The 12,532-nt window shown below is 31.7% G+C and overlaps 1 protein-coding gene across 6 annotated transcripts in view; it reads left to right on the top strand.

Moving 5' to 3' along the window:
• The window catches only part of LOC106462791 (EH domain-binding protein 1-like), a 143,550-nt gene that overhangs the window by 11,590 nt on the left and 119,428 nt on the right, over positions 1-12,532 (top strand). For all 6 annotated transcript variants that reach the window (XM_022390136.1, XM_013922753.2, XM_022390133.1 and 3 more), the window contains 5 exons: positions 3,374-3,607; positions 4,951-5,008; positions 6,689-6,838; positions 9,801-9,982; positions 11,423-11,613. In XM_022390136.1, the coding sequence (XP_022245844.1) occupies positions 3,504-3,607; positions 4,951-5,008; positions 6,689-6,838; positions 9,801-9,982; positions 11,423-11,613 (685 nt within the window). In that variant the 5' untranslated portion in view covers positions 3,374-3,503. The remainder of the gene's footprint in view (positions 1-3,373; positions 3,608-4,950; positions 5,009-6,688; positions 6,839-9,800; positions 9,983-11,422; positions 11,614-12,532) is intronic.

Below are 12,532 nucleotides of genomic sequence, written 5' to 3'. Positions count from 1 at the left end.
TTGTGTCGTTAAAATTTCGTCGGAACGAAGTTACGGAAAAATCAATTAACAAACGGAGACGTAACAGTATAACATTTTATGTGTGAGAGTTTTGGATAATAAGGTAATTATTCGGTATTTATAGTGAGATTACTGTGTTTTAAACATGAAGTATAGTATTTAAGTTGTGTGACCCGGTTTCTAGCGTTGTAAGTCCTCAGACATACCGCTGTGTCACTGGGGTCAGGTGGAGAATGAAATGGGTATTGAAAACATACCGGTCTAGTCGTCAGTCGCAGCACCTGCGGATTTCTGTGTTATTAAACTTTTGAAATGGGCGTTGGTAAACCGTCATCATTATAACTTTTGGAAAACAGCAGGGAGGAGGGTGTACTTTTGAAATGACAGCCTTACGATGGAGCCTTTTGCACTTGAAACAACTCTATAAGGTTATTGTCAAGATAGAGCAAGACCTGAAGATGCAATATGGGTTGTAACGATGTAGCGAGATTCCTCAATGGTTTTAGTATGTACACAACTTACGTATTGTATAGCTGATGACACCCGTTTCTTGATTTTCGTACTGGTGTATTGTTATGTATCTATAATGATATGTGTTGTTTGAATTGAGTATCGAAATGTTGTTGTTGTATAGCTTGTTTGATATCCAAGTCAAGATACTGGTGCTTAGCTTCAGTGTAGCGATATTGTGTAAGTGGTGACACCCGTTATTTGATTCCTATGTTGAAATATTTTTCTAAAATTGGTGAAATAGATTGCTTCATTTTTCTGCCGAACCTTGTAAAGTTGGCGAATTCTGTAATTGATGGTGTTACATGTATTTCAGACTTGGTTTTATATGGTAAGGAATATGTTAGTTATTTAATTCATTGTATTTGACTTGGTACATTAGCTTTGTTTTTTGCATTGCTAGTATTTTGACATTGCTGGTTTTTTAATTTGGTATTTCAAATAATAATAGTGTTATTGTTGGAGCGTTTTAGTATTTTCTGCTTTGTTCACGTTCAAATTGTTGCTGAATTCTATTTACTTGTAGCCTTTTGTGATGATATATCTTTTTGTCAACTTGATTCTTGGAAAAAGTATACATGAAACTAACAAACTTACCAAAGAGTCTTCGTGAAACTAACAAACTTATTAAAGAGTCTACATGAAACTAACGAACTTATCAAAGAGTCTACATGAAACTAACAAACTTATCAAAGAGTCTACGTGAAATTAACAAACTTATCAAAGAGTCTACGTGAAACTAACAAACTTATGATGTTTGTTAGTGTCATGTAGACTGATGTTTGTTAGTGTCACGTAGACTCTTTGATAAGTTTGTTAGTTTCACGTAGACTTTTTGATAAGTTTGTTAGTTTCACGTAGACTCTTTGATAAGTTTGTTAGTTTCACGTAGACTTTTTGATAAGTTTGTTAGTTTCACGTAGACTCTTTGAGTCAGCATGACACTACCAAACATCAGTCAACATGACACTAACAAACATCAGTCTACATGACACTACAAACATCAGTCTACGTGACACTAACAAACATCAGTTTACATGACACTAACAAACATCAGTCTACATGACACTAACAAACATCAGTCTACACGACACTAACAAACATCAGTCTACACGACACTAACAAACATAAGTCTACATGACACTAACAAACTAATCAAAGAGTGTACATGAAACTAACAAACTTATCAAAGAGTCTACATGAAACTAACAAAGTTATGAAAGAGTCTACATGAAACTAATGTTCAATGATGTTTCTAATTGGTTGTATTCAAAAATATGAAACTTTTATATTTGCGTAGAATTTTCGCGCAAAGCTATAATCTGCGCATTAGCCGTCTCCGATTTTGACCTCCTACACAAAAGTACCCACTATCAACTTTCGACTGTTCTTATCTGACCGAAGAGTGGGATTTGACCGAAGCTCTTGTAGCACATACATGGCCCCAGAGTATAGAACACGCATTTTCTGCAACGGGGCGCGAACCATAAGATGGATTCACAGTTCAAGCACGTTAACTTCTGGCTGCGCCTTGCTCAGTTATTTTCTATTTATTAGAAGCTCACATATCCAAAGATATTAGAATGAAGTGACAGATTTATAAATAGTAGCTTAGTAAGCGGAATCCAGACTTAAAGTGGTAAACTTGTAATTACGAATAGGCGAAAATCCTTCATTCTTAACCCTCAATCTAGCATGTACGTGTTTCTGTATGGTCTACTAGGATGATAGCCTTTTTAAACAGGTGATACAGAAGCTTGTACAGCTAGCTGGCTTATCTTATAATTGTAATTAAACCAGTGTTTGAAATATGTAACCCATGTACTTGTGGGATATCATATGATAAGATTTCTGCCTGAATATAAAAATGGGCTTTTTCATAGTTCTGTCTCTTGACTTCGTTCTTCTCTTGCCCTTAACATCAACAGCCAGTCATGCAGAATTAGAAGCCAACCAGCAATTGAATAGTATTTCAGACAGTGTGAATAAAGATTTTGTTTTCCATTGTTATCCTTGTTTGATTTATTCTTCGTTTAACAATCTTGAACCTGTGTGTGTTTTTGTGGCACGTTTTGTTTTTTCTGTCGGACATCAGGGAACCAAGGAAAACACAAGTGTAGCAATGAGTCTACAGGAGGCATGAAACTTGCCATTATGATATGTATTGGCACAATATAATAATAAATGAAATGCAGATTGTTAGATTTTTCCAAGAAAATAATATAGAGTGAAAAATGGGTTGTTTGGCACTAAAACGCCTGTCCAAGCTTTATCTTCAGTTTGTTATTTTTATCAAAATGAAAAACTTTTTCTACGATAAATTTTGGACTACTTACTGTCTGTTATATGAAGCATACAATTTACCAAAAAAAAGAAAGTTTTTTTATTTTTCTTGAAGTTGGTATTTCCTTTATGGGAACGTAGTTTCTGCCAATAAAACTAGTTACCCCAACGGTGTAATGGAGGGCGTAATAAAATTTATATCTGGAAGATGGTACTTCATGTGTGGGAAGGTAATTAGATGGTCCTAATAAAACTGATTACCGCAACGGAAGAGGGGGGGGGGTAATGAAATGTATCTTTCGAAGTTGTTTATGTGGGAAGGTAGGTAGTTGCTTCTAATGAAGCAGTTATTGAACAAAGTAAGTCTACAACTGGACCGTTAGGAATGATGAGTTATTAACTACATAGCATAATGATACATATATAAAAGCTGAAGTTAAAACTTTTTGTGAGGTTTAAATAGTAAAACCACAATACTGATGTTAATTTATATGATTTTACAGTTTGAATTATTCAATAGTGTTAGATGTATGTTAGTAACAACTATGTCACCTGACGATGCACTGTGTTCTACACATAGTAGTCTGAAGCCCGGGAGTTCATTGATATATTGCCATACACACAATGACAGAAGTCTGCTGCTTTTACACGATTAGTGGGCGTGGAAATCGGACATAGTTTTCTCATCAAGTGTCGATCAAACAGTAGGCATGAGCTCCGTGTGGAAACGATTACAGCGGGCCAACAAGCGGGCTGCCCGGTTCCAGTTTACGGCGTCTTATCAAGAGCTAATGGTGGAGGGAACGAAGAAATGGTAAGGTCCTGATATTGTGTAGGGGTCATCTCTGTCAGTGAATAATACTCGTCATATACAAGAATTGTGATGGGTGTGACCTTGCGAATTCACGATATACAAGTCAAAATTATTTGTGTATGAAAACTTACAATGCTGAATTTTATATGTTTGTACAAAATAGATACTGATATGTGCTAATGTGTAAGCTGTGAACAAAAAAAATCAGTTCAATAAATCAAACCTCGTAGTTGTGAAGTGTAATTAAATTCTATTAATTAAATTTACATACACATGTATTTAATGTATCATTGTTAAGCGTGTAACCAGATTTTTGATGATGTATAGATGACTAGAAACTTTATTGTTGACATAACCTTACATTTTTCAATTGAAAACAGTGATAATCTTGGCTTTATCGTGCATAATTAAGTTCTTGTGTTACACTGCTGATAGGAAAACTTAATAAGTGGACATTTCTATGTATCTCATACATACATACACACACACACACACACACACACACTTTTAAGTGAAATATTACAGTAAAGATAAGATTGAAACTGATTACCTGCAGTATAAACTATAAAATGTTTATTATGAAGTATAATGAACAACTTTTAAACAGTAAATCTTTTTATTCAACAAACAACAACATATCAAAACATCTGTTTAATATTAAATATTGTTCAACTATAGCCTGACAATGTCTCACTCATAATTGTTGATATGTTGTTGTTTGTCCAATGAAACAAAGTGTTCTTACTTAGAAGCTATTTATTGCTCTTCATTGATTTAATCTATGGAATCTTAACTTATCAAAGACTTTATTAATTTTATAATTAGTCTGTGTAACAATGTGCTTTTCACTTATCTGATGAGTAGAAATTTCTGTTATGGAATTTGTCAGTTATTTTGTTTATTGTCTAAAGACTAGTTTTAAATACTGCTTGTAAGTCTATATATCGAAACTTACCAAACCCTGTGCTATTTTGTTATTTATCTAATAATTTGAATCTTCTGTTAGAAAGCTTTGTGTCAGTTTTTCAGGTTAATTTGTAAGAAACACTTGTTATGTGGTATTTCTAAGCAGCCTTAGACCTCTTTTTGTACTTATCTGGTAATTTTGACTCATCCATTATTGAACTCATTTGGGAGTTACTCAGGTATTTGTTTAGGTAATTTAAAATATTCTGTTAAATACTATTATGTGGTATTTTTAAGCAACCCAACAAATTCTGAGTTTTTTTTATTATTATCTGAAAATTTTGAATATTCTGTTAATGAGCTCATTAATTAGCTATTTAGGTGTTTAGGTAGCTTAAAATATTATGCTAAACACTGTTATTTTGTTTTATATTAAGGCAACCCAACAAACTGTGTGTTGTTTGGACTCGCAGAAACCGGCGGTATTCAACACAGGTAATGTTATAGCTAGCCAATGGTTTATGCAAGCAACATGGAAAGCCTAAAACATAATGATTATTAGTTTATTACAGATTTTCATTTTATTGTATGTTTATGTTACGAAAATTGTTTAGCTATAGGTTTACACGCTTTTTCAAATAAATTCTGTATATGGCTGAACAACACAAATTAAATGTATATTTAACTGTTTTTTTTTAATTTGTTTTTTTTTGTTCTGAATGTTTGAGTACATTTTTATACTCTTCAGAAGAATTTACTGAAAGTTTGTAGTATCTGTGCATGTTCAATAAAGGTCAGTGATCCATTTCAGTTAAGATACTTTTTCCTCTGAGTTCAAGCAGTTTTTAATTAGTAGGGATATTTTATACTTCAGTACAGTACACAAAAATAAACAAGAGGTACTTATCAATAGCTGTGGCACTTGAAATTCTTTTCCATTGCAATATGCTTCTGTGAAGGATGATAAGGCCAATCTAAGATCAGTTACCAAGATCAAATTTAAGCAGGCACCAAAGTGCATTGAAGCTGCATTGATAAACTTATCAGAAATTACTACTTTTTCAACTTCTTTGAATATATTTCTCATGGAAATAACAGTTGATTTCAACATGTGGCTGGGAGCTTTTGCACTTTTAACTTGTATGTGTTTGTCAACTTCATCTCTTTATTATTTTGTCTACAACATCAGGAGATCTGTCTAGCTTCAATGGAATAACATTTTGGATCTATTGGTCCTCTTTTGTAACCACAAACTTCACATTTTAGATTAAGTTTAGCTCCAGATTGTCTTGAGGTGTGACTTTGAAGGTTGCTGTTGTCCTAAACACTCTACTTTGCAAAATTATTTCGCTTCTGTGGATGATATTGAAAGCTTCCTTTTTTTTTAACTATTGTACTCCTTTTTCTTTCTCGGAAAGGTTTGTGACATATATCAGTGCTAAATATGTCGCCTATGACACCACGTCTTTTTTTTAACAAATGCAAATCATTCTTAAAACGAGGGAATCCTCAATAGCCACAGCACTTGAAATTCTTTTGGGCAGGATTAGAGTAAATTAATCTATGAGACCTTTGTTTTCCTTCTTTATTAGCTATATTTTTGTATTCCAGCAATACCAAGTGTGGGGTGTACATATATCCGATTCAGTTTTATTACTCATTGGGATGTCTACCAGCTTACCCTCGAGGTGACATTCCTTTAGGCAGGATTAGAGTAAATTAATTTATGAGACCTTGGGCGTGGTCAAATACATCAATCAAAAGGGTTTGACCTTATGAGTCCAAAACGGTAATTGGATCTCAAATTGGTCAAGAGATGACAGAGCTTTGAGCTAAAAGTTTGTACTTGAAAAAAAAAACTGAGCCATCCTATCATCCCTGGCTAAAAACTAAATTAATGTTAGAAATATGCTATTTGGCTCTCAAAAGGTTAGTAATTCTCTACTAATTTTTCAGTCACTGTTGCATTTAATAAATTCTAATCCAGTTTTCATTTTGCCTTTTACTATATAAATTGCTATACTAATATCAGTCATTTCTGTAAAAAATTAAAAATCATAATCAGGCAAAGAAAAATACAGAATTAATCTGTGCTGTTGACTAAATTCAGCTTAACTTCACTGAATTGTAAAATGTGTTCTGTATGATTTCAATATAACAGTTCTCTTAATTTAGGCTCATTCATGGCAGCCTACAATCCAAAACCCTTACAGAGGCCTTGTAGTTTGGCCTGTTCCAGAAAACATTGAAATCAAGGCCACATTGTTTAAAGACCAAAGAAGTAATGACTTTGAGGATAAAGAATGGACATATGTCATTGAAGATGTAAGTAGTGAAAATTTATAGTTTATATAAATTAATTGTTTCAGTAAATATACTACTGCATCTTTCAGACCATTTCAAAATAACTGTTATTAACTTGTAGCCTTAGCAATTTCTGATATAACTGTATTGTCGTAACCACTGTCACATAATAAGCTCAATGTGCTGCATGCAGAATATCAAACAACTCACCCCATTCTAAAAACCACATAATAAACTCAATTGCCAGTAATTAATATAGTAATGTCCCAATGGAAACATCAGTATACTGACCAGTTGCTAACAGCTAGTACAGCTATACCCTAAGAAGAATGCAGCAGTACTGACCAATTGTTAATAATGAACATAAGCTTATTCTAATGAAAACACAGTAGTACTGACCCATTATTAACAGTTAATACAGTAACAACCCAGTGTAAACAGTAGACTAACTGATTGTTAATAATTAATACATGTACACCACAAGGTGAACACAGAAGTACCCACCAATTATCAATAATTAATATAGCCTCATCCTAATGGAAACACAGTAGTACTGTCCCATTATTAATAGTTAATACAGTAACATTCCAGTGTAAACAGTAGACTAACTGATTATTAATAATTAATACAAGTACATCTCAATGTGAACACAGCAGAACCCACCAATTATCAATAATTAATACAGGCTCATCCTAATGAAAACACAGCAGTACTGATCAGTTGCTAATAGTTAATAAAGGCACATCCAAAGTGGAACACAACAGTACTGGCTAATTTTTAACAATTAATAGAGATTCTCAATGGAAACACAGCAGTTCTGACCAATTGTTTATTTATTAACTATGCTTATGATAACTTTTGATAATGTATACGTATTTTCATGAAGTTTTACAGAACTATCAAAAAAATATTACAAGACTCTTGTACACAAAAAATCTGAATTTTGTATTTTAACTAACAATTTGTTTGTAAATTTTTATGACAAACTTAGAAACTCACTGAACATAAGGCAACGGTTCACCAATTGTGCCATAACTATTTTTGGACCTTAGTGAAGTACTTTCGAGAGCAAAGAAGCAGATATTTTGGACACCACTTTTCCTTCACAGTGACATATTGGTTACCATATGTTACATATGTGTATATATATATTATTACTATATATTCATAAGTTCTTACATTTCAGCTTTTTTTTTTAAACAAAGAAGAGTAAGTAACAAATATATAGAAAACCATGATATCTAGTACTTACAGTGTTAGAAAATTTTTTTGCATTCATGCATTGTACTTGCTAACCCTCATTGAATATTGCACATGGAGGGGTAGACAAGTTATTTTTTGTAGGTTTGATATATGCATTTTGAAAAAACTAAAAATATAAACTAAGAGATTGATACTACAAAAAACCACTTTAATTTATCTTGTTTTCTGACTAAGCTGTATGAAGGTCTAAAAAATTTTGTTTCTGATCAGACTGTTGTCTTGATCACACTTCAAACTCTCCAATTGTATAACGGCTTCCCCATGTCAGTAATTTAGGGAGACTGACAGAATTTTTGATTGGTACATGTATGTGAAATAAGTACATCTTGTTTCTATATCTCAAGTCTTGTGTATAGAATGTGAGCATAGCATCTGTCAGGATTTAGCAAAATTGATTTCCTATAGTAGGGAAGAATTGACCCTAAGGAATTTGAAAGAGGATGTGTAAACAAAGCAATTAACCTAGTTTCTTGCTAAACATAGAAGTATACTCTACAGGTAGTACTGTTCAAGTTATAGAGACTAAAAGTTGAGATTTGTAAATGCTTGTATGTCTCACGTGACAACAGAACTGAAGTTTAATAATTTTTTTTACAGGTTTCTTTTGAAATAAAGGAACAGGAACTTAGATGATATAAATTTTTGAATTATAATGTACGTAATAATGCTAATTTAATTGAAATTTACTGATAGTAAAATTGTGTAATTAGATTTTGAATGTAACTCAGTCAAAATCGTGATGTGTACAGAAAAAGGTACCCGTAAGCCTACAGTTAATATAAGCACATCCTAATGGAAATACAGTAGTAACAACCAGATGTTAATAATTAATAAAGACTCATCCCAATGGAAATACAGTAGTAACAACCAGATGTTAATAATTAATAAAGACTCATCCCAATGGAAATACAGTAGTAACAACCAGATGTTAATATTTAATAAAGACTCATCCCAATGGAAACACAACAGTTCTGACCAATTGTTTATTATTAATAAGCACATCCTATAAGAAACACAATAGTACTGACTAATTGTTAACCCATGGTACAGGCACATCCCAATGGAAACACAGTAGTTGTTAGTAATTAATACTGGCATATCCCAAGAGGTACACAGCAGAACCAACTTAACTATTAATTTATACAGGCATGTTTCAAGAGAAACACAGCAGAACTGATTCATTATTAATAATCAATACAGTCATGTTTCAATGGCAACACAACATAACTGACCAACTATTGTTAATTAATACAGGTGTATCTCAAGAGCAAAATAGAAATGACCAAATTATTAGCAATTGATTCTACCCTACCACTGAGGAACTGACTACCTAATATCTTTAACTACCTTTTGTTTCTGCTATACCATAATTCACTGTGTATGTTTGTTTGTTATTTGTACCTAAAGTTTAAATTTTGAAATACGATTAGCCATCCATTTATTTTTTTGCCAAATCCTAAGTTTATTAGAAATGTTAGTTTAAGTTTCTTTTGTGTAGACTTTACACTTTAAATGTGGCAATAAGTTTTAGAAAAAAGTTTTAATATTTCTTACACAGTATGGTACTTTAAAGATGAACCATTTTTTAAAGAATCTAAAAGATACTAAAACTGGTAACTCCTCTTTCTGACACAGTTTATTAAGACAAAACGTTTGAGTAACTGTAGTTTTGTATCATATAGATTTCGAAATGGCTTTCAGTTTCCTGGTTTACTTTCAGATATCCAAGACTGGGAAACGACGCCAAGTAGCCTCTGCAAACATTAATCTCAGGTTTTATGCAAGCATGGACTCTACTCAGTCAGAAGTGAAACTGAAGTTTAAACCCCTCTCAAAGAAAGTAACTGGAGCACATTTAAGCCTAACCCTCTCATGTGTTTTTGTGAAAGAAGGAAAAGCCACGTAAGTAGAAATCCTACACATAAATCCCCCACTCAAACTTGTTGAAGTAAAAAATATGGTATCTCAAGTTTTCTCTATTATGAATACAGAAAGGCATTCAGATGTGTTCATATCTGTATAACTTCATGTTTAATTAAATTCAGTGTTTTTTGTTGCTATTACACAAGTCTGCTGTTTTCAGTAAATCACCCTGCCAGTTTTCTACGTCATTTTTGTGATTATATAGATGCTAATTATTTGTAATTAGCATCCTGGTTTTGAATTTAAGATTGTATCTTCATTATAAAGTAAAATGTGGCAAAAATACTAGGCAAGATTTAAAATAAAGGATTTAAATTAAATTTGCAACAGAATTAACATTAATACAATATACTAACTGATAACTTGCATAAAACGTTTGGTACATACGTAAGTTAAGGAAAATTTAATAAAATTTGAACCTTAAATACCAAAAATAACTGGTACATTGTTTTTAATCAAACCAATAACAATGGATTAAAGTAAAGGTAGATTATTTGTGTAATCATGTGATTGTCCTTACACGGTGTGAGAAGCTACATTAATTTCATTCTCAACAGGAAAACATTTCTTGTAATTATTAAATGAGGATTAAATTTTGTTAAAAGAGAATTGCCAGAAAACTTGCTTTGTAATATGGAAAAATCTAGCTGAAAAGGCATAAGTATCAGTATTCTTTCACTTCATTTTATGTTAAATATTGCTCCCCTTTATTTAAACCTATCAAACTGATGAATAATATTGTAAAGCTAGTTTTTTCATTGCTTTTTTTTACCTCTAGTGTTAAGAATCATTGTTATTCAATGTGTTTAAACTTGAATCTGGTAAGTTTAGGGCCTCTAGATGGTCTATTTTGTTGCTTCAGCATATAATTTTAGTAGATGCTTTGGGCTACTTTCTTTTTATTATACTTGTGTGATGAATTATATCAGTAGTTTTCTTCAGTTGTTTCATAATACAAAACTGAAACTATATTGAGTGTTGTTTTATTTAGAGAAAATATTTTTATGTGTTTGTACCTTAAAACTTGTGTGAAGACATGCAGAATACTGTACATGGAATATTATCTCAATAAGTATTTCATGATACAGAAATAAAGATGTATGGTATAAAGTTATTCTTTGAGTATAGTAATTTGTTTGTGGTTGTTTCATAATACAGAGAAGGTCTACAGAGTAGTGGTTGTTCTTAAATGAAATATTAATTGAGTTACTTTTATTAATTTGTTTACTTGTGTGGAGATGAAAAGGCCCAGAGTGTTCCACTTAGATGAAGTATTATTATTACTTTAGTAATATAGAGATAGCAACACGGACATTATTATAGGTATGTTTTTGGTTATTTTTTAATAAAGATTTACAGAGTGTTACATTTAAATGGAGTATTATTTCAAGTTTTTTTTGTGGTTATATCCTGATTTAGAGATGAAGACTTACAGAGTATTGCTAGTCTTATGAGTATGCAGCCACCTGATCAAGATATTGGAAACCTGGATGACTTTGAAGATGAAACAGAACTTAACCGAGAAGATACAGCTACCACCATCTCAGAGCTGGCTTCCCAGTTTGGACTCCTGGTGGCCAGTCATGAATCATCTGGGAAAAGTAACACAAGTAAGATATAGCTCTCTATCTCTATATGAATATATTGATTTTTAAGTTTGATAACCAAGCATGAGGAATGTCAAAAACAAAGCGCAGATAAACAAAATTATTTTCTATCTCTATCATATAAAATTTTACTAGTTTGTTTTAATGATCTTAAGTTTTACATTTATGATAACTTAGAAATTTTATGACCTATGAAATTGAAAACCATTTTATTCAAATCTATTAACCAAACAACATTAAAAAGAACATATTCTTGTTTAGCACAAGTTGTGTGTTATTTAGTCAACATTGAAGGTATTACATGGAAATGTAAAAATAAATAATTATTATTAGTGTATAAAGAGAGTCCATATGTTTAAAAATAAGCTCACAAAAACTACTGATAACAACTAAATCATTACTTATTTTTATGTTCAGAACAAAACAGTGAATCAATTAATAGTTACTGTAAATGCTATTTTTCAAGTTAAACAAACCTATGATCTAAACACCTTTGGAAATTAGACTGGAGCGAACTGGAAATATTAATATAATTATACATGTCTGCGATGGTTTTATTGTCATGAAATGTTTACATATTCTACAGTAATTCCTGTATACTGAATCTGAAAATGATATCCACTTTTCTCCATCATGTACAGATTTTTCACAAAACATGCAATGCATAAAAGAAAGACCACAATACGTAGTTTTGAGACTAAAAGCTATAGATGTCACAAAAGAAAATCAGGATAAATATTCATCTGACATCAGTTTTCTTCCCTTATCTTCAGTTTGTTTGTATTTTTGTTAAGAAACATAATAATAAAAATTTTCATTGTGGTAAATGAAATCATAATTTGATCTAAGTGAGAGTTTTCTTTTCTTCCTGATTTGTAAAAAATCTTTATGTGATAGAAAAAATTAATATTATTTTCAAAAT

This window comes from Limulus polyphemus, unplaced genomic scaffold (genome assembly GCF_000517525.1).
Source record: "Limulus polyphemus unplaced genomic scaffold, Limulus_polyphemus-2.1.2 Scaffold1253, whole genome shotgun sequence".
Classification (NCBI taxonomy): Eukaryota; Metazoa; Arthropoda; class Merostomata; order Xiphosura; family Limulidae; genus Limulus; species Limulus polyphemus.
This window is presented reverse-complemented; position numbering and strand designations above follow the sequence as displayed.